Source organism: Manis pentadactyla, chromosome 11, assembly GCF_030020395.1.
Source record: "Manis pentadactyla isolate mManPen7 chromosome 11, mManPen7.hap1, whole genome shotgun sequence".
In the NCBI taxonomy this organism is placed as follows: Eukaryota; Metazoa; Chordata; class Mammalia; order Pholidota; family Manidae; genus Manis; species Manis pentadactyla.
The window spans coordinates 36,966,023-36,993,220 of NC_080029.1; the positions used below are offsets into that span (position 1 = coordinate 36,966,023).

Below are 27,198 nucleotides of genomic sequence, written 5' to 3' on the forward strand. Positions count from 1 at the left end.
CACAGAAGCACACGGCACCCCCCACTTCCTTGGCTGCCTGTGAACAGCTTCCCACCATACCATCCCCGGCCCTCCAACCCACCTTCGGGTCTGTAGCCAAATGTACATTCTAGATGGCCAATCTGATCCAACCCCACTCAAACCCTTCCACAGCCCTCACCCCACCCTGACAGTCCTTTCCCAGCCCTCAAGCCTCAGTGGGCTCTCTGCCTCCAAGCCTGTACTCAGCAGAGAGGTCCCCTTTCTGCTTCCCAGAGCTTCCGCCACTGCTGAGACACAGGAGACCTCACCCACATGCTCCCGCAGCACCGGGGACCCCTCGCCCTGTTGCTTCCGCAGCCCTCATTTGCTGTGTGTCCACAACAGAGCCCACGCCCCCCAGGCTGCACGGGGCTTGCTCCCTCTGCGGGGGCAGCATCCGCCCCACCGCCTGGGGCACAGGAGGTACTGACAAACATTTCTTGCATGAATAAATGTGTATGAGCACTTCCACTACACGCTGTTATTTAAGGAGACCACAAACTATGGTCATGATGATTTCTGAGGGGGTATGTACACCTTCCAAATTAGCTTCTCACTGCAAATACCACAAGATGATTTGCTACAGATGTAACAGAATCCAGAGCCGGGCCTGGATGCAGCTGTAACCCAGATCCTCCTTTGTTCCCATGATGTTAGAGACACACCCTCCTCACCCCAGTGTCTTATCTCTCAACAGCCCAGGGTCCAGAAAGAACACTCTAGATAGTGCCAGAGCAGCTGAGAACCCTGGGCCCCATGGGACAAGACATCTTCCATGAAGTTTCCAAGGGGCTATACGCCTGGAAGGCTCTGGCTGGACAAGTAGCCTGGCCCCAAGAGCTTCTCACAGGTGGGGATTGGAGCTCACGCTCTCCCGCCTCTCTGCCCTCTCCATCTGCTCCCTCCTCCTGCACCTGACCTGACTCTAACCCAAAGAGCCTCTTTATTTAAAAAGAAGAGGGCTAGAACACAATTTTTTAAATGAAGGGACTTAAATAAATAACCTAGGTGCAAAAATACTAAGACCCACTGATCTTGAATCCTGTTAATCCCAGGTGAGTATGCAATAGCAGAGGGAATGAGCTTGAAGGGGGGCGATGAATAACCTACTTGGCTTCCCCAGGACAATGGTACTCCAGGCCAGAGCTGTCCACAATGGACAAACCAGTGGGGTGTGGGAATAAAATATCGGACTTTCTACTGTTATCCTTTTCTTTTACACTTCAACAGTGGGTATACGTTATAATTCACAAAGCTTTATTACTAAAATGGGACACCTACAGAACACATGACACCTACATGTGCCAGGCCTGTTGTACTTTACAGTGAGCACCTCACTTAATCCTCAAAACAATGCTATGGGATCCACGCTACTAGTATGCCCATTTGACAGATGAGCTAACTGCCGCAAAAAGATGAAATAACTTGCCCCAGTCACGTGGTTGTTAAATGGCAGAGGCAGGATTCCAATCGCAGCAGCCTTGTCTATAGAGATGCTGTTCTTAAGCACTTTCCTCTTGGCATCTCATATAAACCTGCATATGCTAGCATGCACACACTGACACATTAGCTAACATTAGGTACAGGATGGTTTGTGTTGCTGTCAAGGGGTCATGATCACAAGTCTTCACTCATGGCTCCAGGATACACTGGGAAGTAGGAGCCTGCCCACCAAGTGCTGCGAAGTTTTGGGTGTCCACGTCTGCCCCTCTATGATTTCCTTCCACTAAACTTAACTATGTGCTGTCTTGGGTCCTATGCAGATCCTCAGGACTCAGAGATATCTGAGAAATAGGTCTTGTGCATGAAGAGCTCATCACCAAATTCAGATCTAACTTAGACATAATATGATATAGGAAGTGCTCAAAAAATATCTTTTGAATGAGTAAGTGATGTGGCTCTTACCTTCAAATTTGTCTTTTTCAAAGAGGTGGCCATAAAATATACTAAGGAGAGAAGTAAAGATCAGATCAGCTCCAGGCTGTGGTGCCACAAAGCAATCTGCCGCCACACAGAGCTCATGTGCTCCTGACCTTATTCCATGTTGGGCAGGTGAAAGGGTGACGAACGAGCACACAAATCCCATGCATACTGAGGGCAAATTAAGAGGAAGGGAAGGTGGGAGGAACAACAACAAAGAAAGCTGCCAAGGCTACAGAACATTCACCCATTCAGGATTTAACCCACTGGGTCCCAACCTCTGACCGCAGGCATAACATCCAAACACGTGCCGCGATGAAGTAAGCGCTGTTCCTCGGGTAACCATGCTACAATTTACTCCAGAAACCATGCGGTGAACTGTTGAGTTTGTATCTTTCTGCATAGAATATTCCATACTCTATTCTTTCTATTCTTTGTAGTCTAATGACCACCTTTCCCAGGTCAGGAAGTATGTCATTTGCCAACTCAGGCAACTGACCTCTATGTTAGGCCTCATTAATACCGCTCTTGGAAAACCTTAAATCTTGTGTTAATACCGGAAAATAAGGGAGCCCATTCAGAGGCCAGACTGCTGGCCCAGGGAAGCCACCACCACACCACACCACATCCGCCAGCAAGGCCGTTTGCTCCCACGGCTCGCCACCTCCGCCCTGGCCCAGGCTGGCCCCGGTGCACTTGTCTAACACTGCTCACATCTATATTTCAACAAACCTGATTTCCCCAGAAAATATTAGCATAGTTTCCTGAGTTGAATTTCAGTTCTGAAAATTGGAAAAACAAAGTTTTTAGGTGCAAAGGGGAGGTTTTTCACCTGTGTAGACTGGAAGACCTGCATAAAGTGAAAACATTTTTAGAAGAAACCAAGCAAAATTTAACCTGAGTAGCTAACAAATTGACCTTTTGCAGGGATTCTGAATAGAAAAGCAGAAAATAATCAAGGTGAATTAAGTTTTTCTTTTATCTTACTAGCAATGGATCCAAATACTTAGGAACGCTGCTTTCTCTCCCCGACAAACAAAATCAAGCCAGGTTAGTATCAGTCTATGTATCAAGCCTAAACCATAACAATGTGTGAAGGAGGCTTTTACCATTAAACTCAAGTATATGGAATATACATTTCAGTCTTATTCGCTATATGCTCAAGGGTCTACAGTTAAATTATAAAGACATAGACTAAAATATTCCTATGCCAATGTGGACAACATAACTTAAAAAATACTAAGGAAAACTGAGATGGTGGAAGTTCTGAATTTGTGCTGAAACAGATACCCAACCCTGTGGGCAGCTATCAGTTGCTAAAAACACTGTTCAAATCCTATACAATTGCATCTTTCTACATGACTAAACCTCAGACAGTAAGATAATCAATTACTCCACTATCTTGAAGCCCTGATTTTGGGATGCAGACATTACAAGACATTTGAACTAATCGCCTCTTTGAAGCATTTATGTTGCCAGAGGACTTCCATTTTCCACATACACAGCATAATCACTCACTCCCCTGCTTGTCAAAGGCTAACTGCAGACACCACACGCAGGCTGACACCGGGAAAGGGCCCAGCCCCCGATGGCCGCGCGCACACACTCCCCAGCCACCATCTCATCGGTGATTTCTATTGTAACCGAAATGAATGAGAGAGCAAGACAGCAAGACACACGGCGACAGCAGCCACCCGCTGGCCATATGCAGGGCCGATGACTGAAACGGCACTTACTGTTGATGAGAAAAAACCATTCCTTATGTTCAGCGAAAGCTCCAAGTTCCCGGCTGCACCTCCACCTCCCTGGCCAAGGCAGCCCCTCCCCCGCCGGCCTCATTCCCAGTTCTGCATCTTGCACGGGCCGGGCCGCGCACCCTCCCACAGGCTCCGTGGGCACAAAGCAGTGCCCACAGGAAAGGAAGAGACCTGCTTCTCTGCTAACTGCAATATTTAATCTCAGTCTTCTCCCTTCCAATAAACAAAATATCTCCAGCTCTTTTCACACACTCACACACAGTCTTTGTTCTGACGCTACAGGATTGTAACGCTGGGGGAAGGAAGTCACCGTGCTATCTTGGCTATGGGTTATTTATGAAGTGCTATAAGCCCAGGGAAGAAACATTTAGATTTGGGGCACAAAAAAGAGGACTTCTGTCATCCTCAAATTAAATTCCTTTGTATCGGGTTTAAACGAAATGGTGCCTTGAAACCTGAAGCCCCTGAATCCAACAGGAACGCCTCCCCCGCCCCTCCTGAAGTAGTTTCCCCAGCAAGGTTTTCTGCCCTGCCTTTTTTGCCCTGCCTTTTTAGTCCTGTGCTTAGAAGAGACAGAGTTCATTTAGTTCATTCCTGTTCTGTTTGTTTTTGTTTTTGGCATTAGAGCCTATCTTGTAGTAAAAATGAATAAGGCTTTCAAGGGAAGAAATTGTGCAGTTTTCCAAGCTTGCTCCTCCCAAGGTCTACCACGCTGACCATGACAGCTCCCCACCCTGACCTTGGTTTCTCCAGCGGATCCTGAGCGGCTGTTCACATCACCCTTAGTCTGTGTCTACACACTTTTAGGCTCATTCCCAGCCTTATTTTAAGACTCACAATGAAATCAGTGAAATTGATAATTTTTTATGGGCCCATAGAGCCCAACAGTTATTCATTATTTTATTTCCACCTTGAAACACAGCAAGTACATTTTAGACCAGTGAAATTAGGAGTGCCGATATGGGAACAGTTCTCCCCAAATGCAGCATCTACCTTGTGCCTGCATGCATGGGACCTGCTAACATGACCCGAGACTTAGTACACTGGACTGCCTGATGCTAGACACCAGGCTGCTGGTTACTCCCTGACCCACTGATAGCTGCTGTCTACTTGGGGAAGTTTCTCGACCCTCAGGAAGGCATTTCTACAGGGCCAGGAGCAGCAGACACCTGCTGCAGAGGTGGAATGATCAGGCTGATAGGAAGGAAAAAAGTGGGGGAGGTTGACCTCACATCTGACTCTCCCTGTGCTAAAATCTCTAAATCCATCCAGGCCCACTGATCAGGCCAGAGCAAGTCAGCTTTATGACTAGCAGCATTGTTTAGCCTTCCAAAATAACCTTGAGGAGAATGCAGATAAAAGGAGAGCAAGTGAAAAATGTTATCACTTTAAAAAGGCACACATCTCCCTCCTCATTCTGCAGGAGATGGGAAAACAATTTTAACACACAGTTGCCATGGTAATACCTACTGAGTTTTAATGACAATATTTTAATTGCCACTATGAAAAAGCAGGTGGGCTTTTCACTTTGGTAGTGGAATTATACCTAAATGTGAATTTACACTTAGTTAAAAGTGATATGTGAAGTTACACTTAGTGTCACAAATATACTTAGTTAAAAGGTTTCTTTCTGTGGACTTGATCCTTCTGAAGCAAGAGGAACTATCTAGTCTAAATAGGAAGGGATCAGAAGGTAGTATGTCTGAGTCTCTCTTTCATAACACTGGCTTAAGGATTCCTAGTTTGTTAATGGTGCTACCATCAAAGAGGAATTAAAGAGAAAAATAGCAGCATTCATGACATCTTTCCTTAACAACAAAAAAGCCCCCTTTTTTCATAATGAACATTTAGAAATTCGGATAAGCAAAATGAGAATTCAAGTCACCAATGATGCCAAACCCCACCGACAAGCAATGTAAACATTCTGGGGTATGCCTTTCCGCCTAGGAGACTCACCTGCGTTAGGGACGGAACGCTTTGACCTCATCATTCACACATGCTGCTATAGAGTCTTTAAAAAGAGGCTGCCCTACTCCTGCCTCTTTCCCCATGTCTCTGAAGAGGCTCCACTGAGATGCACAACCAGCAAGAGAGACTCACTAAAGACACAGACTGACCTGTGGCCACAGGGCTCCTGCTCCCTAGGACACACCTGAAGCCTTGATTAATGCTATGCAAAGGGTTCTGGTTAACAAAGTAGGTGGACTTTTAAGGAGTTCAACTACTCATATGAAATCAAGGGTAGACCTAAGTGAGCTGTGTCGGGCTGAGGGTTCTCTGTGGCACGAGTCCCACCGAGGGGAGGACGGCCGCTCCCCTTGTCAGAGCTCTGCTCTGTGCTGAGGTCTGCATCTGTGTGTCCGTTACCCAACACACCCTGTGCCTGCGAGTTCTAACTAACAGAAGACCAAGCTTCCTCCAGAACACAGCACTGCACATCCCGCTAGTTCTGCAAAGCCACTTCTGTAATTCAGTCTCTCCTGCATTCAGGCTTTGCTGGGTCAGTTTTCAAAGATAGGTACCTAAGAAAACATGGGGAAGAGGAGGAACTAGTAGCTACAACCACACACACAAAAAAAGTTTAACTCTTCAAATAAGCATAGAGGTATATAATTAGTATTTATCACCAAATCAGACTGGGTTCTAGGAAAATCATGCCATTCACCACAACTACCCACAGACCAGTGCTTCCAATGGGCTCTCTGCCAATGGCACAAACAGCATGTTTTGTAAGAGTTTAGATGTCACCAACATTAAGCTGCTGCCCAGGGGCCCATGAGGACTGCTAATAGCTCTGCAGCCATTCCAAAGTGAGAACCAGTTCTGTGAAGTTTGATGCCCCGCCACAGGGCCTATAGAACCTTCTGTGAGGAAATCAGCATCAAGCCTGACTCAGGCTTCCCCACCCACCACGACCTTGGAGTATTTGGTTATTTCAGGAGATGGAGCCTTCAGGTTCTTTGCTTTAGGGATTTTACAGAAGCTGAAGAAGTCTCTGCAAGTTAGCTTGGGTCTAAAACCCCTCCTCCTCTCCTCCCTCACCACAGTGTGACACTGCACCACACCAGAGGCTAACAGCGTGTGTGCAGGTGTGGTGCTTTTTAATCCAGGGACTCGAGCACAGTAAGCGGCAGGTCCAGGATTTCTGACTCTTGGTGCGGCACATGTCACTTCAGCCCGCTGCTCACTCTAGCTCTGTTCCCCAGCCCGGCGCCATCGGCAAATCCTGGCCACTTGTTAGAAATGCACATTCTTGGCCCCGTCCAGACCAATGGAATCAGAAGCCCTGTTGTGGGGTCCAGCAATCCAAGCTTTCGTGAGCCCTCTGGGGACTTTGATGTGTATTTCAGTGTGAGAACCACCACTCTGGAGTAAATAGTAAATTCTACAGTTCTAGGTTTTAGAAAAATTCTGATGAGCTACTTTTAAAAGCCAGGTCTCAAGAGAGCCAAGGGCTCTTTCAGTGTACGCTGCCGTGGGACAGATGGACCTTGGCTGCATCCCCACCCTGCACAGAATCGCCCCTGCCCTTGGGTCAGTTATTTGCCCTCGCTGAGCTGCCTTTGCCCTCTCCGTAAACTGGAGGACACTGACCTTGCACGGTTGTTCCAAGAATGAGATGAAATAATACCTAAGAGGAGCCTGGCACTTACAAAATAAATAACATGGGTTTCTACCCTGGCCAATGGAGTCTGCTATCTGAAATGCTCAGAAATCTATGTGTTTTTAGTAACCTTGTCCTTGATGTCCTACCAACTGTTCTGAAATTTACCTCTATTTTGCTGAGAATGAATCCACCCCACCCCCCACTCATCCCCAGTGAATTAAACCTGACTTATTGAGGTCTTAGACTTTTGAACACCATTCCAAACTTTGAAGTTAAAGGCTTGTTGTTAAAATCTTGAGGTCATGCGACTGGGTACCTATGTAGGCACCAAATCTGACCTATCATTTTACAAGAGCTGTCCCCTGCCACGGGAGTGAAGCAGCACGATACTGTGCGTAGGGCAGAGGTTAAATGGCGTCCAGAGCTCTGTGGGCCAAGAAGGCCAACAGCATGTCCTGCAGGATGAGGTCAGGTTGGTCGGCACTGTTCAAATCTAAGTTCTGCAGCTTGTGCTGCCCACCCGCCACACCCCATGATGATGCCTTTGTACAATGCCCAATATATCACAGACAAGATGCTGACTCTGTGAGGCTGCTTTGTGGCACATCTGGGCTTGTTGTTCGAACCCACAGATCTTCTTGAAGGGTAAACTCAACTTGGACTTTCTTAGACTCAGTCATCTGTCTCACCTGGTTCTTGCTTCAGGTAAAGTCCTCCCTTCCAAGTCCTTCAGTTTTGAAGGGATCAGGCTTTTAATATGTTCTACTCATTCCAAACTAGTAGGGTTGGGGGTAGCAGGCAACACCACAGCCTGATCTGAAATCCTGTTGCCTAACTCGCTGTGTAGCTGTGGGCAAGTTACTTAACTTCAGTGCCTCAGTTTGATCTTCTGTAAAATGAGATGATAGTATGTATGTTTTACAGTTACAATGAAGGTTCAGTGAAATCATACGTGAAAAGTACACTGTTAAGAATATAGCTGGCAGCCAAGATAGCTATTATTTCAATTCCTTATTCTGACCAATGAAATTTCACCTGCTCTCTTCTCTCTCTCTCACTGTGGAATTGGCTGAAGACCAGGCAGCCAGAAAGGAGGGAGGGCAAGAAACAATCTAGTGAATTCTGAGGTAATATAACCAAAGCATGAATGATTAAGAATGGACTGGACTGTCACTCAGGAAGTGTCATCTAGATCTTGCTCCTGAATGATCCATGAACAGGTATTATGTCATCACACCCTTGATTTGTGCCAGGTGCCCAAGAAGACTTAGGATATAAAGAAAAGGTCAACAAAGACATACTAGACAAAATTTACCCACCAGAAATGACCTTATTTTTATGCAGTGGAACGTCCATTGATTTCAACAAGTATCTGAAGCACTGTTCTAAGTGCAGATAGTGACAGTAAAAGACACTGGTCTCATGGAGGAAAGACCTCCCAGTATTAGATGGAACCGAAGAAATCCTCTTTCATGCAACAAACATGCTAGTTAGTTTTAGACAGTTCTTAGGGAAAGACAATAATAACCACTCAGTAAATGCTAGCTCCTACATGCTGGTCCCATGCCAAATATGAGACTCACATCACTCATCCTCGCGGCGGCCTCTGATTTACGCAGTGCTGTTACACACATTCTGCAGATTTAGAAACTGAGGCTTAGGAAGGTTAAATATCTGCTCAAGTTTCCACAGTAACTGGTAAAGTCAAGACTGGCTCAAACACCTGTGCTCTAAATGTTTACTTGGGTTTCTGCCATGGATTTCCAAAGGATTTTTTTCAAGTGCCAGTAAAGAGAAGTTGAATTCAGTCAAGCCTATGCTACCCCCCACATAACCCTAATATTTGTCTTCAGCAGACCCTCCCTTGCTAAAAAAACATGAATGACTCAGACCTTACTTAGGACACTAAGTCTTCCATTGAGATTTAAGGTCTTCTGAGACTTAGCCCCAACCTACCTGCCAGCTGCATCTCCTATACTTGAGCCAATGGAGCTTCTCGTCATTTCCTGGTGACTTCCATCCTACTCTACCCCTGGACCTGTTTGCTAGTAACATACGTCTCTCTCTGCCACCAGTAACACTCAGAAGTCCCAGCCCCTCACTCAGAACCATCTGGGAATACCACTCTTCTGTAAGGCTCTTCCTAATCCCCACCCCCACTCCAGAAAGATGAGATCTGAGCCTTCAAACCACTTGGCTTTTACAGCTGCTCGGATGTCCACTCCCATTAATGTAATTGACTCATCTTACTTCCATCTGTAATTTTCATGCACTTAGCCTGCTGCCTTTCTGACTCAATCAGGTTCACATATGGTTTACAGTAAACAATTAGGTAAAGGAAACGCCAAATTATTAAGGGTACCTTATTGTCATTACTTCCCGATTCTTCATTTACCTTACATGTTCTCCTGTATAGTCCACATTACCATTACATGTGTATTCAGAACACCTGAGCACACTGCTATGCGAGAGGCTCTCTTGGTGGCTGGAACGCACAGCTAACAAGCTGTCCCCAAGCCAAGTGACTGTTCTTTGCAATCAGAAACATTTTGGTTGGGGGTCTGTCTTTGGAGACAGAATTAGAAGACAGAATACATCTAAAAGCTGCAGGTGATACATCATTTTGTGAAGGGAGATAAAATTATCAGTGCTATTTCTGATAAGGTTGCCCCAGGGCATGTAGCTTAGATTTATTTGAGGCCACACCTCAGGACAGGAGGCCCCTAAAATATGATCTTCCTAAAATGCTGAAGTAAGAATTTCCATTCATTTTTACCAAACTCAGCCTTTACTGGTAAGTTTATAGGAAAACTGGGCTCGGTTTCTAGATCTGTGAAATAACCACTGTACCTAGGAAGTCCGAGTCATTTTCAGGCCATGTCTTACCTTGAGCCAATGACATCAAAAAGGTGCTGCCAGCGGTCATTAATTTTGTTGAGCTTGTCATCTATCTCAGCTGCTCTCGTTTTAATGCTGGCCTTGATCAACTGGTCACCCATTTGCTTTAGCTGTAACTTGTTTTCACTAAACAAGTTTATTTCTTCCATGCAGTCCTGTCAAAGGCACCGAAACACAAAGCCTCAATTTCTACTGAAACTTCATTTCTTCACCTGCCACACACACACAGTTGACTCTTGGAATTCGAAATAAAAATTAAAAACTTCTCATACCTGTCAACACAACTCTTCAGTGAGCAGCTAGGAAGTCAAACTCGTCCACCTGGCACGTGTTTAATATGTAAGGTGGCAACGTGGCAGTTACTTTCTCAATTCGAGAGCCCTGGTTCCCCCCACCACAAGATTTCTCTGAATCTAACCTACTTGGTCCCTGAGGACAACTGGGTATAATTAAATTAGCCTAATGCCAGCAAGACTTTCTAAGGTTGACCTCTGTGGCATTCTGGGTGACTAGAAGCACTCTCTCTCTACCTTTCCTGGTGGGGATCAGTGACCATTTCAAAATCATCAGCTCCACTGCTGTGGGCCTCCTTCCTTTGGCGGGGGAGCTCCTTAACAGTAAGGACCACGAAAGCCCTAACTTGCTTGGGGTGTGAATGGATGCTTATGGAGATGCGAGCCCCTCCTCCGGCCAGACCTCCTGAGGGGAAGCGACTCCCCTTAGTACACCTCACCATGCCACGTGAACAGCCCCACACTTCCCAGCTCTCTGGAATCCTCACTTACAAGCTTTTCTCTGAGAAGGAATAGAAATAGTTCAGAAAGTCCCTTCAAATTTCAAAAACATATCTAAAACACTCCACCACTCTGAGCCCAAGAATGAGGAGGGTGAGAACTCCAAGGTGGTCCAACTGTAACCATGTGGGTACTCCCGCTAACCTTCTGTAACTTTTCAATCATTTCTTCAATGCTGACATCTGCCGTCTGTAGGACTTTGTTTTCCATCTGCACCAGCCATGCACACAACTCTTTATTTTTTTCATTGAACACAATCCATGAATTGAGTCTGTCTTCAATCTCCTGCTTGCGTATGGCCACCTGGAAATGAAAATTTGGCACCTCAGTAAATCCAGGAAGGAAAGCATTTCCCTTCCCTCCCCCTTCCGAAGGGACTACGGATTTCATTCATTTTTCTCAGTGGTCCTATAGACTCAAAACACTATGTTTTTGCCTCTGATACCTAGGGTTTAGTATCCACAAAAGTTTCTTATACCTTTGATGAAATGTCCCAAGAGCAACCAAATAAAGAGCGTATCTGAAATGGAACTGACCAGAAGGACTCAGTCTTATCCAATGCCTACCTATTATTATCAGATTATAGTAAAAATTAGGACAGGAAAAGTTAGATGAATACAGTCAGCATCACCCAAGTTTCTTATTTCAATTTACACTGACTGCTTGCTACATGCTAATTTCTAACTTTAAGACCCGAACGCTTTCCCTTTTTAAAAATGACCAAGCACTTAAGGCCAACATCTTGCCTATTTAATTAAAAACCTTTAATCTAGATCACAATATAAATCTAACATTTGTAATGCAAATAAAGCATGAAAATTAAAGTTATTTAAATGTTTTAGTGGTATTTCAAAAATAAAGCAGAATAAAATAAAAAATGCACATCACTCATGTAATCCACCTTCCACTGTGCACTCTGACTCTGGATAAAAACCATAGAAATGGAACAAAATACTAGTCTGTAGATGCAGGCTGACCCCCAGCTCCCCAAGGCTCCATTATGTATAAATACCCCTACCCTGACAGCAGCAAAGGGTCTGCCTCCCTACAGGGTTCAGCCTTTCCCAGGTATTTCAAAGTATTCCCAGGTCTTAAAAATCCTTAGAATCCTAGAGTTAAAAGAGGTAGCTAAGAGTTCTTTGGGTAAGGTATTAACACCTCACTTTACAGCCTGGGAAACCAAGGTTATACTCCCAGAGATTTTCCAGCTGTGTACAGAACCTCTGCTCTTTAAAGTGAGGCTTGCATGTCTATCCAGCCAACTATTTTAAGAAGGCTCAAAGAACTATCCCTAAAAAAAAACACCAAAGAACAAAAAAACCCCCACAAGTTTTATGTTTCCATTCCTCAGGGCATCTATTTATCTTAGCTTAAAGTCAGAACATTTTGCACATCATTCTGGTTGGCTCATAATGGTAACAATTAAGAACATCCGGGCCCCAGTCTTTGCTTCTACCTTAACTTTTAGGACTTTTCCCATATCCTAAATTTTTTCTTATATAAAATATGCATAAAAATTCTAGGAAGAGATTTAAAATTAGAGTGCATTGTGAATACTAAATACTAAAATCAAGAAGGCAAAATCTTTTCACTTGAGTAAAATGCACTCCAAAGTGTCTGAATTTCAACTTTTACATCTCTTAATTCATAAAAAATGAGACTAAGGAAATTATTTTTCTTGCGATTTTATGTTCTTACAACAAAGATCTATTTGAATCCTTTAATTCCAGCCTGATCCTGTCACAAACGCATACCTGAACCACCATCCAATGTTTAGTAAGTAGAAGTGATCTGCTGAGTATGGCAGTTGGTAATTCCTTTTAGAGAGTTTTAAAAATCAGGTACTTGAAAGAAACATCAGATTGCATGTGAATGCAGAAATCTCAGATAAAGTGCCCCGGTGCCAGGCACCTCAGTATGACTCCTGTTTGTTGGGCCAGAGAAATATTATTGCAAAGGATACCGCTCCAAGGCCAGACCTCTTCGCTGAAGTGTTGATTCTAATTTACTGACTGCTACTTGTCATCTATACAGGACAGAGAGCCAAATGCACACAGCTGCCTGTAACTGCACAATTGTACCCCTGCTTAAGGTGAGTTTAAAAAAAGCTCATTAGAAGTGTGCAGAGTTGCAGCACTGAGCGCTGGGGAAACAAAGGGTCAAATCTGTTACACCATGTTGCTGCCTTCTAAAGGAACAGCGGCCGGCCTGGGCTCTAACTGAAAAGGGCCTCCGGCTCAATCAAATTAAGCTCCTTTCTCCTCTGCCTGGCCTTCAGAGACATTCAATAAATTCCAGAACAGTCGTGCCCTGCAGTTCACTGACTTACCCTTAAGCAGAGGTCCTCCCATTGTCTGTGCAAATGCTCTATTTGCTCCTTCAAAACCATCACGTCCTCCACAAGAATGTGCTGGGTTAAGTCGCTCTTCATAGTGTGAAGTTCTTCCAAGTTCTGAGTCCAGGTGGCCAAAGATTTCTCTAGTTCCTGCATTTAAACACAAGAAGGGAAAAACCCTTCAACTCAAGCTGCTGTTTTCAAACCTGTAGGCTAATCCTTTGATTGGACTTGGGGGAGGGGAGACCAGGGAAGGGGCGGGACCTTCTGAATGAGCAGCAGCCCAGGCCAGCAGCCCCGGCCACTTCCTCTCCTCTTCCTCTCAAAAGAAAACTCTTCTACTTTAATTTTCATCTCCTCAGGTAATTCAGATTCATTAACCCTATCTTGAAGTCATATAGGTCTTTACCTTTATTTGAAGAGTATTTTTGGAATCTGGCAACAATCTCATACACCCCTACATACACACTTTTAATTCTGAAACTATGTTACAGAAATTTTGTATAAAGTGTGTTTTCCCATTAAAGAAAAACCTAAAAGACGCACTGTTGCTACTGTGACAATCGTGTAACAACAGCTTCTGTTTAAAGAGAATTATTTTGGCTAAGTTTCAAAAAGAATGAGTATAATGGAAGAAAAAATAAATTGTTCCCTAGTTAACTAACTGGGAGAAATTGGTTAGCGGAGTATTTCCTCTGGCCACAGAAACCTTTATTTTAAAAAATGAAGTATTTGTCAAATTTTAACTTTCTGAATTTTTGGACTTAATAAAATTACTTTCACAACAAGGAGATAAAAGGAAACAGGCAAAACACTTAACAGTCCTTTGGATTTTTATCATGCTCACAATTCTTCATGCTTTTTGGCACTTTTCTGGCGTGTCCATTCATACCTGAGTGTAAGTCTGGGGGTGGGGGGCAACAAATGTGTTAATTTTGATTCACTTGCAGAGTTCTAAAAGCATTTAGAATGGCATGATTTCATGACTTGCTGACAAGAATTTAATAAAATGGCCTGGAGAATTATTTTTGAAGGCCCCATGGAGATCAAGAAATATCTTTAGCTGAAGAGAAATCATTATCCTAAATTCTCGTTACCTAGTTTAGCCAAATGATCCTAGTAAAGTGGATGAGGGAAGGTTCTGCAGTGGCACACTTCTAATAGCTATGTAACACAAAGGGGGCACCTCGTAAGTGGGGGTGCACCACTCACTCACCGCCTTGAAGCCGGAGGGACCCAGGGCGCTTCATGCAGCGCCTCCCCACACCTGCAGCAGGCTCAGCCCGCCCACAGCCCTGCTCTAGGGGCTGGCTCAGAGGCCTGCACAGTAGGGAAGCATGATTAAATCATCCACAGCCAAGTTTAAATCTATTTGGTTTGGATGCTTGGTTTCCTCAGGTGTGGTAGAACTTTTGAATACAGACATTTTTATGATTCTTAACAGATAGTGCCAAATTGTGTCCTCAAAGGAATGACTATATCTTTCTTCACACACATCTTGGTGTTCAGTTACATATATATTGTGTATATATATATATATGAGTTGTATTTCTTTAATTATTAGCCTGACATGCTACCTACTCCTTTACCCTGATGCTTCTGCAAATATATTTAGTTAATTCCTACTTACACGTTCAGATCTCAGACACAAAGAATTCCTCAGAAGAGCCTTCTCTGAGTTATCAGAAAACTGTAATGATCTTGTAGCCCTCTTTGCTCTGCCTCTAACACTCACCATGCTTAGTTATATACACACACACACACGCAAGTAGTGGGACCCTTGTGTGTCTGCAGGAGTCTGGACTGCCAGCTCCATCCTGGCCCAACCCATGGCCCGGTGCCTCTCATGATGCTGTTACAGCAAGTCCTCAGCTACAGAAACGTCTGACTGAAAGGAGAGCAACTGGGCAGTGTCTCAAGAGCTTTAATATCTTCATTAAAATTAAGTGAAAAAAAAGCAAGGAATCAAACATTACAGCTGATGACCACTACTGGCAGAAACATTTTAAATATCATGTCTTTAAAATACTCCAGATTTTGCTACCAAAATAATTATAAAGGAGAACATGTCAGATAAACTTCTCTTTCTTAGTTTAACCAAACTGTGTACATTGCAACATTCTATAAAATTTCAATGGTTCATATAACACAAGACATAAACCTTAACGTTGACCACATAAAGTGGTGTGCTGCGTGGGCCTTGCTGGACTCTCACATTGCACAGCAGCACTAAAACTTTTGCCTGCAGGCTCAGTGACCAGTGGGACTGTCAGGTCCCATTTCTCTACACTCTCTCTGGGTAAAAAGAGCACCAAAAAATCAATTACATACACAACACGCACATATATACATATATACACACACTAGATAAGTACTGACTTGCATATGATCTCTAGGAGAATATACAAGAAATTGTTAACACTGATTGCTTCTGTGGGGAGGAACTGATAGAGAAAAAATTTTCATGTCTACTTTTTGCACCCTTCTGAATTTGGAACCATGTGATGACATTACTTGTTAAAAACATTATTTTAAAAATAAAGTCCTGCCCCAAGGGCTCAGTTGTTCAACAAGTTTTATGAACACAGAAGTCCACTATATCAATTTTCATAATAGTGAAAAGTTAGTGTTTATATTAAAATATATAAAGAAGCTACACACACACACACAAATATGTACAAATTATTCCACATGTCAATGTGGCTGTAATGGGAGTGTAATTTTCTGAGGAGGAAAGTGAAGCTGGGATGGGTCAAGTGGTTAGGGTATTTCCCCGAAGTGATTCTGGGATGCTAAACACTGTTCTGCACAGGTTCAGGTTACTCGGGTCCTTGTGGAGTACGGTTGTGGGATCAGTGAACTCAATGCTCTTGATGGCTCTTCCCGATTCTTCCCACTGACAGAATACTGGGGCTGTGGATGTAGAAAGGAAACCGCTGGGAACTGAGCATGATACTTGGGAAAGATTCTGCCTTGTGAGTTTACGGTTTCCATTCTGCACTTGCTTCTAGACTTTATGGAAGGAAATTCTGCCAAACGAGAAAGTGAATCCCAATCCTCTCGCTTGTTACTGGTCTAGATCAAAATCTAAAAATGTAGAGGTGATTGAAACTTGTAAAATTAAGAATAGATAGGAACCTTCTTAACCTGCTAGTAGTAACCAGTACCAGCAAATATCAAGCTTAATGGTAAAATGTCAGAAGCATCTTCTTTAAAATTGGGAATGACACGAAGGAGCCAGCTATTAATGCTTCTAATCAGCATTATTCTAGAGGTACCAACCATTGTAGAAAGAACGGGAGAAAAAGTATAAAATTAAAAGAAACAAAAAAAAATGTCAGAAGCATCTTCTTTAAAATTGGGAATGACACGAAGGAGCCAGCTATTAATGCTTCTAATCAGCATTATTCTAGAGGTACCAACCATTGTAGAAAGAACGGGAGAAAAAGTATAAAATTAAAAGAAACAAAAAATGTCATTTTTCACAGATGGTGATTGTCTACACAGACATCCAAGAGATGATATAGATACATTATTGGCATCAACAAGAGTTTAAGTAAGATGGCTGAATATCCTATCAATCAAATATGAGTTGCATTTACAGATACCAGTGATAAACAGAAAGTATAATTAGAAAAAGGCAGTATTTTCAATAGCTTCAAAAATAACATGGCAAGAAATAAATCTAACATAAGTACAATACTACATAAAGAAAATTGTAAAACATTACTTAACATGACTAAAAGGAGAAACATGCCATATTCAGGAATGGGAGTACTTGGTATCATAAAGATGTTAATTTTTCCCAAATTAATCTGTAAATTCGACACTATTCCATTAAAACTCTTATCAAGACTTTTCAACGAACGACTTCTGAAAGACATTCATACTAATGTGAAAAAGCAAGGTTTGAGCACACCTCACACCTAAAATGAAGGTCTGCTTTAATCCAGCCCAGCACTCGAGATAGTTTGACATGACAGCTGATAGAACCAGACCAATGGAGTAGAGCGCCAAGCAACAAATTCCACAGACTCGGAAGCTTGGAGATGGGCACCAACACAAGAGGCATCCATGTGAGCAAAACAAAAATTGGGTCTCTATCTCCTATATGTAAAAAGCAATTCTTCAAGAATAAAGATGTAAACGTGAAAAGCAAAATTTGAAAATTTTCAGATGGAAATGTAGGAGTGTAATATGACTTTAGTATGGAATAATGGTACTTACTGCTTATATACAATTTAAAAGTAATACTTTTGTACTTCATTGAGAGCTACATATACATGTAGTAAAATTATAAAGAAATACAGAAGAATGATAACACACCAAACTCGGGTGTGGATCTTTCTGGAGAGAGTTATTCAGGGCATTTGAACTGTACTTGCAATGCTTTATTTTTTTCAGCTGGGTGATGGTTTCATGGGAGTTTATCATATGTTTGTTATGTTGGAAATTTTTTGCATGTTAGAAATTTTTACAATGAAGAAAACAGATGCAGGGATAAGGACACTCATTTCTGGCACTATTTCTTTCTAATTTTTTCAGTTTGATTCTTGAAGTGACTGAAGGAAGAAAAAAATTTTTTTAATGATTCCGTTAGGCTCTTAATGTCTACTAAACATCAAGCCTGCATTTAAGGAAGAGGCACAGGAATTTTACTGGTCCACTCCGACCCATAAGTTTGCCCCATCTTGCAAAGGCTAAAATACTATGGAATTTTTGCCAGTGTGTTTATCAACTAGGCAGAATATGCTTTGAAAGGTTTTATAATAAAAGGTTACATTTGAGTAAAAACTCCAACCCATCAGCTTCTAAAACATAAATTCTTTAGTCATACTTCACCCTCATTTCAAAGACAAGGTCATCTATCTCATAAGGGAACAGCTTCCAATGAAGTCTCAGAGGCCACATCATATATCATAGAGGAAAACAGACAGAGGACCTGAAGGAGAAAATGCCCAAAATCCTACGAAGAATTTCTACAAAAGTCTTTCTTTCTCATCTTCACACAATGGACCTCAAAAAACAATGATTCTAATTGCTTTAAAACCTGGGATGTTATTTTAGATAAAACATAGGAAAAATATTTTCCAACTGAACAGGAAAACTCGCTTTCAACACAGAAATAGAAAGGCAAACAAACATTCCAACTTCCCAGAGAACACTTAAGTGATTATCTTAAACACTACTTCAGCTTTCAATACCGTAATCAGTTCCTTCTCTTTATGGAGGTCCTCATGAAGTTCAGGAAGAGGATCTTTACTGTGTGCCTTTAAAACTTGCAGCCTGCTTCGCAGCTCCTTGATTTTCTTTTCACACTGGTCCCAGGTCTATTTGAAAATGGTATTAAGGTTGGTTAAATACTTTGCTGTTTAAGAATGAATTATAGAAATTACAATATAAGCTGATCACAGGGACTGCTGAACCACGGTGATATACATTTGAAACCAACATAAGATTATATATTAATGATACTTTAATGTTGAAAAAGGCAAAAAAAAAAAATTGTAGAAACAGAATGACTCATTTAATCCACATAATCACTGGACTAAATGTTTTTTGTCCATCACACAGAAACTCAGGCATCTTGAGCCAAAGCTGGTCTAGAAGAGCAGGACACCGGCATGGCTTGATGCCTCTGCAGCACTCTGTGTGGTCCGTGTCAACCATTGGGATGGTTGGCTTTTGCTTCCAAACTTCCCTCTTTCCTCCCCATATCCCTCATCTTTCTGATCTTATTCCTATTTTAATTTTGGAAGGCTACTGTGAGGATTAGGCTAAGCACATAGTTTTGGGCGTGCATACGTTATGTCAGCACCATAAAGCAAAAGCACTCATCCACCTTTCCTGCCTTCTTCTCTGATGTCATCCCTCTGCAATCTCTTTCCCTTTCGAGAAATAGCTTGGACTTAGAGACCCTTTCACAGTCAAGCTTTACTTTCCATTTCTCACCTGGGATGTTATTTTAGATAAAACATAGGAAAAATATGCTCTGACTGCCACCTTCTGCTTCACACTTTACAGTTTGTGAACATTTTCAGCTTCAGCATCTTGTTGTTTCCTGAGGCCGGTATAATTACGGACATGGCAAGTATTATCATCACATTTAAAATGTGGAAACTGAAGCTCAGAGAAAACTGGCTAGTGATAGTCGGTTAGAAGCAGCCTAGTCAACAGTCACCCAAGGCTGCAGTTTCCCTGGTCAATGCCACTGTTTCACACCACCAACTGTCCTTTAACCTTTTATGTACTAGCAAATAGGTGCCTGTGTTTTCCAGTTCAGAGGGTTTCTAACTGATTCATTAGAGTAAGTTTCTACTCCTGAGGTTACCAAAGGTAATCATAAAGCAAACAGTGTTTTGTTCCTTGGTACAACTGATATCTAAATATACCTGGGTTGGCCCACCTCTATGGCAACACCTCATGTAAAGGGAGGCCACTGTTAGGAGCACCAACTCACTGGAACTCAACCAAGAAGAAAGTGAAGAAGAAACAAATCTCTGAGTCCTCATCTCTCCCACAATGCCATTAACAGAAAGCATTAACCATCATGCTTCACCATGGCCAAGTGCTCAACAAACAGGTGCGAGTTAGCAAATGTCACAGGGTCCAAATGTCAAATAAAATTCAGACACTTTACTCACAGAGATGTTTAAGCCCTAACTGAGCATGTATTTATTCTTTATTACTTAGAAAAACACCACTGTTAACCTTGGTCTGGTTTTGGTACTCACACAACTGATTAGAGAAAAGCATGGGGCTATAAGGAGTAGGTATGCTCAGAGAAACAAAAAGTAAAAACAGACAACAGTATATGGAGAGAAATAATAAAAACCCACATAAATACTCAAAATGCATAACTGTGTAGGGCCATACGTCCAAAGCAGCTCAGAATCCTTGAGAACACTTTCATACATTTTAGCATTACAAAACAATGATTTTCCTAATAATGACTGAAAATAAAACATTTCAGTTCTTAAAAATATAATTTTAAGTTATCTGGGAAATTCTTAACATCAGCTTATGTGGGAAAGTACATTCTCTGATGGTAGCAGGAAGAGGAATTATCACTGTGTTTATTTTCATACACTACACACAAGGACAGACCACATGTGGAACACGAGCTTGTATACTGGACTTCCTTGGAACATGAGTAAGTCTTCTATTTCATAGAAGTAAATATAAAATAGAAGCTCAAGTATTTATATACTTAATATTGAGCTTTTTCAGTGCTGTGTTATCACCTGACATTAAGTAACTGACACAATTCACAGATCAGGACTCAAAAGTTCTTTGGAAAACATAATACTGTGATTTCCTAAAATCATTCCCATTTTAACACAGCAAACAAAAATTTTATGTACTGCATTTTAACATTATGAATGTAAATGGAAAGGCAAATGGTATGTTTACCTCTACAACATTCTGGAACTGTTTAACCATCTCTCCTACTTGGAGCTTTGTGTCCTTCCAGTTGTCCTGAAGTTGACTGATTCTCTTGCCAATTGACTCTTTAGTTTCCAGGTTAGTTGTGTTCAGTAACTTTTCCCCAGTTTCTAAGGTTAATGCGTAAGTGGTCTGCCATCTCTGAAAATGAGTTTCTTTACCCTAAAAAACAAAAAAAAAAGGTGACTTGCTTAAGCTTCTGATGTGATCAATATGTGACTGTGTGTATATCCTTCAGAGCTTTTCTTAAATGTTAAATTCGATATAAATTAGACAAATCAGGTTAGAATGTACACACATGCACACACCCCTCATTCACATCAAAGGCTAATGCTCTACAGGGAGTTGACAGCATACCACCAAAGGATGTGTTCTTAAAATAGTAAGAGTTGGTAGCAGACAAGATTCTTAGTGTAAAAGAATGAAAAATATACTTCACAGAAGAAAAGCCTACAAGATTAATAGATGTATAAGTATTAAGAAAATGATTGGAGTATTAGACCTGAAATTAATAGCAACACCCATCACCATCCTGGTACAAGAGTGAGCTCACTCCTAACCCATAAAAGTAGAACATGTATCTTATGTTAAATATAAAAGGGGAGACTAAGAAAGGTAAAATAAAATACACTTGAGCTTATTATGGGCACATAAACATGTTTAGTTTCAGGAGAAAAATATTAAATCATTTTTTCTGTTTTAAATATGATTTCCTTCACCTTCACATTTCTCAAGGGAGACTTAATGTAGGCATTTTCCAAAATGGAAGCTGGTATTAAAAAACATCAAGAGCATTGACTTACATCGGTGTTTCTGAGACTACCTGATATAACCCAAATGCAAAGAGGAAAGCAGATTACTCTTAAGAGCAGACACCAGAGAAGTACCACCCAACGTATGTGCTGTCACTCCACTTGCCTTCCCAATATGCAGTACTGCCCCACAAAGCCACTGCGACAGACATCTATGAGCTATTCCAAACTTGTCAAAAGATCTGGTCCTCTTCAGTCTTCCCTGACTTGGCCAACAGCACACCACTCATTGGGATACTTAAGCCCAAACCCTAGAGTCATCTTGATTTAGATGTTTATTTACCTTCCACACTCACAGGTAGCAGGTCTTGTAAACTCTGCCTCCAGACATATCCTCTTTTTTTCTTTACTGGGATCACCCTTGTCTTACACATCACAACTGTCCAACCCTATAGAAATGGCCTCCTCATTGGTTATGGCAGACTGCATTTTTCACAAATGGCCACAACATTTGTAGTCCCACATGCTCCTCCAGAACCTTGCCATTCCCCATCGAGTGGTGGTGGCACTGTCCCCTCGTCTTGACCCTGTACGGGCCTGTGTGATGGCCTTGATTAGTAGAGGACGACATATGTGACCTCTGAGGCTAGGTCTAAAGGCAATACAGCTCTACCTTGATCTTTCTTGGGACATGCACCTTTGGAAGCCATGAGGTGCCATGGACAAAGTCCAGCTACCAGAAGCCTCTGCATGGGGAGACCATGGGGAACGGTGCCCCGGGAGTCCCCGCTGTTGCAGTTCCTAGCTGTCTGAGTCTTTCCAGCTTAAGAGCTAGACATGAAAGAGAGTGAGCCTTCAGATGAGGCAGGCCCTGGCCACCATCTGAGTGAAAACTGCCAGACCTTAAGCAAAAGCCACCAACTGGGCCCTGTTAACCCCCAGAAATATGAGAGACCATCATCAGTGATTGTTGTTATGCAGCAATAGATAAGAATACACTGGGATTCCTGTCTCTCCTTTGGGCCCCTATAATCCATCCTCCTCAGAGCAGCCAATGGATCTTTAAAAAATACAAGTGGCATCATGATGTCCCCTCTCCCAGCTCAAAGTCTTCAAGGCTTCCTTCCCATTACACTGAGACTGTAACTCACTACCACGTCTTGCCTGTAAGATGCTCCTCCCTGCCTCCCTTTCAAATTCACTCCCTCCCACCACTGCCTCACTGGCTGTCCTCCAGTCGTGCCAGCCTTCATTCTGTCCTCTGCCTTGCGAAGCATGTTCCCATCTCAGGGACTCTGGGTAAGGCGTTCCCACTGCCTGAAAGGCTCTTTCCCAGATCTCTGCGTGGCTGGTTCCATCCTACTGTTCAGGTTCCGGTTTAAACGCTGTATTCCCAGAGATCACCCAGTCTAAAGTAGCCACTCAGCCCCTCCATTCCTGGCCCCATTTTAATACATATGCCTTACTGCAATCTATTTTGTTATTAATCTATTAATTTGTCTGCTTCCCCCCCACCAATCAGACAAATTAACACTTATTAATTCATCTAATTGCTCCCATAAAAAGGGTGGGGGGAGGGGGGATCTTCTCTGTCCACACCATATGCCCAGCGCTTAGAACAGTGACTGGCACAGAGCAGATACTCAATTGATATTTGATGACTGGGATAAATGTATGAGGAAAGCACAGTATCTCAGAAGGCTGGTGTTTCATTGAGCTGTACCTCTACAGTGAAGAGTAGGTTATATAGAACATGTGCTGGGAACTGCCAGATAATGATCACACTCGCCCCACTCTACCCACCCATCTTCACTTTGTCCCTACCTCCCATGGCACTCCCACTCTCACTATTTCTGGGTGAAGGGATAAGGTTGGGTGGTTTCACCACAAGGCTAGGGACAAGGTTAGGTAGGCAGGGGTTCCCCCATTGCAGAGAACACACTGGAACCACATTATCATAAAAAAAACATAAAACCTGAGGTGAACAAACATCTTCCAAATAATGACCCCCTGTAGTTCTCACACCGCTCCTGTGCTCACACTACCTTCAGCTCATGGATCAGACTTCTAGTTTGGTAGAGGCTGTAGCAATCCTGGCTCTTCACTGCAGACAGCAGGTGGCTGGTGTCAGCAAGGAAGCGGAGCAAGAGCTCCACAGAGGTGGTGAAGTGCCGCCACTGCCTCACCAGCCCATCGACGTCACTCTTCTGCTGCCGACTGCTCTGGGCAGCACGCTGCCACCGGTCCTTCAGTTTCATGAACTTGGAAACAAACTCCGGTCTTGGGAAAAACAGATGGTTAGAGAATCCTGACAACATGTAGAAACATTATCAATGCATAATAGAAACTCAGATTTGCTATTTACATGCACAATTTCATGGAAAAAGAAAACTTCTTAAGATCTCTGCACCATTCAACTTAAAAATGATGGAAAACTTGAGGCTGGGACAGGGGAAGCACGAGGGTTGGCAAAAGGAGTTTAGCAGAAGATATTTGCAAATGACCTGGTATTCTGTAAATGTGTGACAACCATTCCCTTAGAAAAACTGAAGCTCTTCTAACAAACATGATTCCAAATGCCCTGTGGAAGACCAAACACGGGATCAACAGGAAATGAACAGTAAGTACCTTATAAGGTATTGATTCCTTGAGTGTTGCTTTATATAATTTCAGCAAATGCTACCTCCAACCACTCAACTAGTTCTCTTGCAGATAAATAACACCCTTCATGATAAATAGGGCCTTTATTTATTATGGGAAAAGTCATGCTTTTCTACTGATCAAAATCAAATCGATTTTATCATCCTGGGAGTTGTATGAATTTATTACTTCAGAGCTAGGAAGAAATGTGTTTTGTTTTTCTTAGTTATGCTGAAAGAAGATTCACAAGTATATGGGTGGTGATGGGGGGAAGCAATACCTTTCAGAATATGTAAAGTATTTAAGAGGTCAGGCCACGTCAGGGCTCTGCTCAGCCTGACCGGACTGCCCAGTGATCTGACACATGTACATGGCATAGAGAGATCTCTTCTTTTACAACTGTGACATAGCTACCCACTGGGAATAGCAGCTCTTTAAGGATTGTTTTTTAAAGAGCAAAATGTCATGAGGCTGAAGGCAGAAAAGGAAGCACCCAGAAGAGTCTTTTGGATGAAAACTTAGCGTACTATACTTGGTGAGTGGATATTTGCAAAAATGTCTGGTCTGCTAAGTCCACCCACCCATGATAAAGAAAAATGCCACTGATGTTTTTATGGCCACATAGCAAGACCCCATCCAAATATAGTCAGCATACTAGACCCTTGGTTGTCTATCAGCTGACATGGCCACAGGGCACTGAGTGGTCAAGACTCACTCAGTAGAAGACTGGCCCCCCCCCATGTCACACACCACAACCAGGTAACCAGATGGCTTACCTGTTCTCTATTTCTGTCGTGTCCAGGAGTTGTAGGGACTGGGTAACATAAGAATCAGCAATTGTCTGGTTTATAGAAACTTCGGCTTCTAATGTCTATATGATAGTTAAAATATAACATATCAGGAATCCCTTTTATACATCTGGAACTTATTTTTCCTATTAAAACCTAAGCGAGGCTGTATGAGATGGTTAATTTTCAAATTATTTGAGCTTAACTACCAAAAGAGGCTCAATCACCACACCAACATCACCTCAGAAGAGAATCTCAGAAGCAAGAGGTCTAATAATAACTGCACCTAATCCCCGTTTACTGGATGTTTACTATTTGCTAGGCACCACTAAAAACACATGACTTATTCATCAGCCTTTGGGCTTAATAACTATTATTAAATCCATTTAAAGATGAGCTATCTAATATATAATTTCAGCAATTTATTCTAGTAACTAAGTTTTTTTGACTGGATAGACTTCCTTTTCTTGGGATGATCATGTAACAATGCAGACTTGAATCAGTTACATTAAAAAGTTACAGTGAATTTAATCAGGCATATTTTGAAATGTAGGATCTATCTATAACCACCAAGAGTACTTTCACATGTACACCAGTACAAGCATGGGGGAAACTCCTCTATGGAATTATTAATGCTACAATTACAATACACCAGGTGCTTCAGTATTTGAGAGAATTACTCAACTCCTATTTGCATGTTCACTGAAGTATTTTAGCACGCTCTTGGTATATTTGCATTCTGTGAAATCAAGAGCTGTTCAAGAAGCCTCTACCTACTGTAGAAAAATCCAGGAGTTCTGACATTAATACAGCCATAAAACACATGCTGAAATTTATGGAATGTGTGAGACTTTTACAAATGATAAACCGACATACATTCTGTATTTAGGGGCTGACAGGTACTCTCTGTATTTTATTTGACTCTATCTTTCCCTGACTCCCGCCCCAAGGTGGCAGAGAGCATGAGTTTACCTCATATGTTTTCTGCTGTTCCAGGAGAGCAGGAAGGCTGTCAGCAATATCCATCTGGAGTGCTGCTTCTACCTTCTCCAAAAGCTGGACCCACTTTTCATAGCAATGAAGAAACTTTTCATTCAATCCAATTCCCTGAAGCTCCCTACAAAGGTTCAGAAACAAGGAACATTGCTGAGCTCAAGCAATTAATTTTATGTTAACTGAAACTGAATAGCAGACACGGGATGTTCTGACCTGCAACGTTCCAGAGCTGTCGCTGTGGCCCGAATCCACTGGCGGTTCATGTTTTGTAATGTCTTTACAGCTATGTCACTAAGTGGGAGCTTGAGGCTAACTTCATTCAAAAGTTCAACATCAGGTGATCGGGCTGTCAGTGCTAGCACATGCTTCTATTAAAAAAAAAAGTCAGATTTAAGAGTTTTGGATGCCAGTAAGGTATCAAGATGATGAAAAGGTATCAGAGATCCTATACACCATTCATATCTTAATGATGGGGCCTAAATAGGTAAAATGACTTGCCCACAGTCAGCTAGTTAGTATTAGAGCTGGACCTCAATTCTGGTATCCCTACCCTATGGCTTTTCTATAACAAACTAAACACATGGTTAACACCTAGCCAGACTAAGAAATAGAATGTGATCTCAAATTGTTGTGTTTTTTTTTTTGATGGACCGATTCTGGACTTTCAAAGTTCCATTTAGTCTGTCAACAACTTGATCTTCAGCAAATCTTGTGGTTTGCCTACAAATCAAAGGAAAATTTAGCCCTTAAAATTACCTAGCAAAGCATGGCACTTAAACATCTATATTACTGTGGAATGTGAAATTCCAAGAAAGCAAACTCATCGAAAGCTTATTTTTTAAAACAAAATCCTAGGGACAGCCTCTAGGTCAACAATATGTCAAGCAAACATCCTTCACAATGTCCACATTATCACTGCAGAACTTTGCTGTAATATTCTAGGTCAGGATCAGCAAACTTTTTCTGTAAAGGGCTAGGTCATAAATATTTTAGCCTTTTATGGGTCAGATGATCTCTGTTCCAACTATTCCACTCTATCCTTGCAGTGTAAAAACTCCCACAGACAGTATGTAAATGGAAGGGCATGGCTCTGTGCCAGGAATGCCTTATCCACACAGGAGGTGTACTGGGTTTGGACAGGGTACTGTAGTTTGCTGTTGACCTAGGTTGTTAACAGTTCCTTGGAGTTTGCAGGATGTAGAATTCTTTATTTTTCCATTAATTTATGTTAGCTATATACTAAG

General features: G+C 42.2%; 1 protein-coding gene across 14 annotated transcripts in view; it reads right to left on the minus strand.

Annotated features, from left to right (window-relative positions):
* SYNE2 (spectrin repeat containing nuclear envelope protein 2) overlaps nucleotides 1-27,198 on the minus strand; it is a 319,309-nt gene that overhangs the window by 22,158 nt on the left and 269,953 nt on the right. For all 14 annotated transcript variants that reach the window (XM_036906082.2, XM_036906091.2, XM_057488386.1 and 11 more), the window contains 9 exons: nucleotides 26,168-26,322; nucleotides 25,931-26,075; nucleotides 24,947-25,041; nucleotides 23,576-23,810; nucleotides 20,746-20,940; nucleotides 18,537-18,662; nucleotides 13,327-13,482; nucleotides 11,142-11,300; nucleotides 10,192-10,358 (listed from right to left, as the gene is read on the minus strand). In XM_036906082.2, the coding sequence (XP_036761977.2) occupies nucleotides 10,192-10,358; nucleotides 11,142-11,300; nucleotides 13,327-13,482; nucleotides 18,537-18,662; nucleotides 20,746-20,940; nucleotides 23,576-23,810; nucleotides 24,947-25,041; nucleotides 25,931-26,075; nucleotides 26,168-26,322 (1,433 nt within the window). The remainder of the gene's footprint in view (nucleotides 1-10,191; nucleotides 10,359-11,141; nucleotides 11,301-13,326; nucleotides 13,483-18,536; nucleotides 18,663-20,745; nucleotides 20,941-23,575; nucleotides 23,811-24,946; nucleotides 25,042-25,930; nucleotides 26,076-26,167; nucleotides 26,323-27,198) is intronic.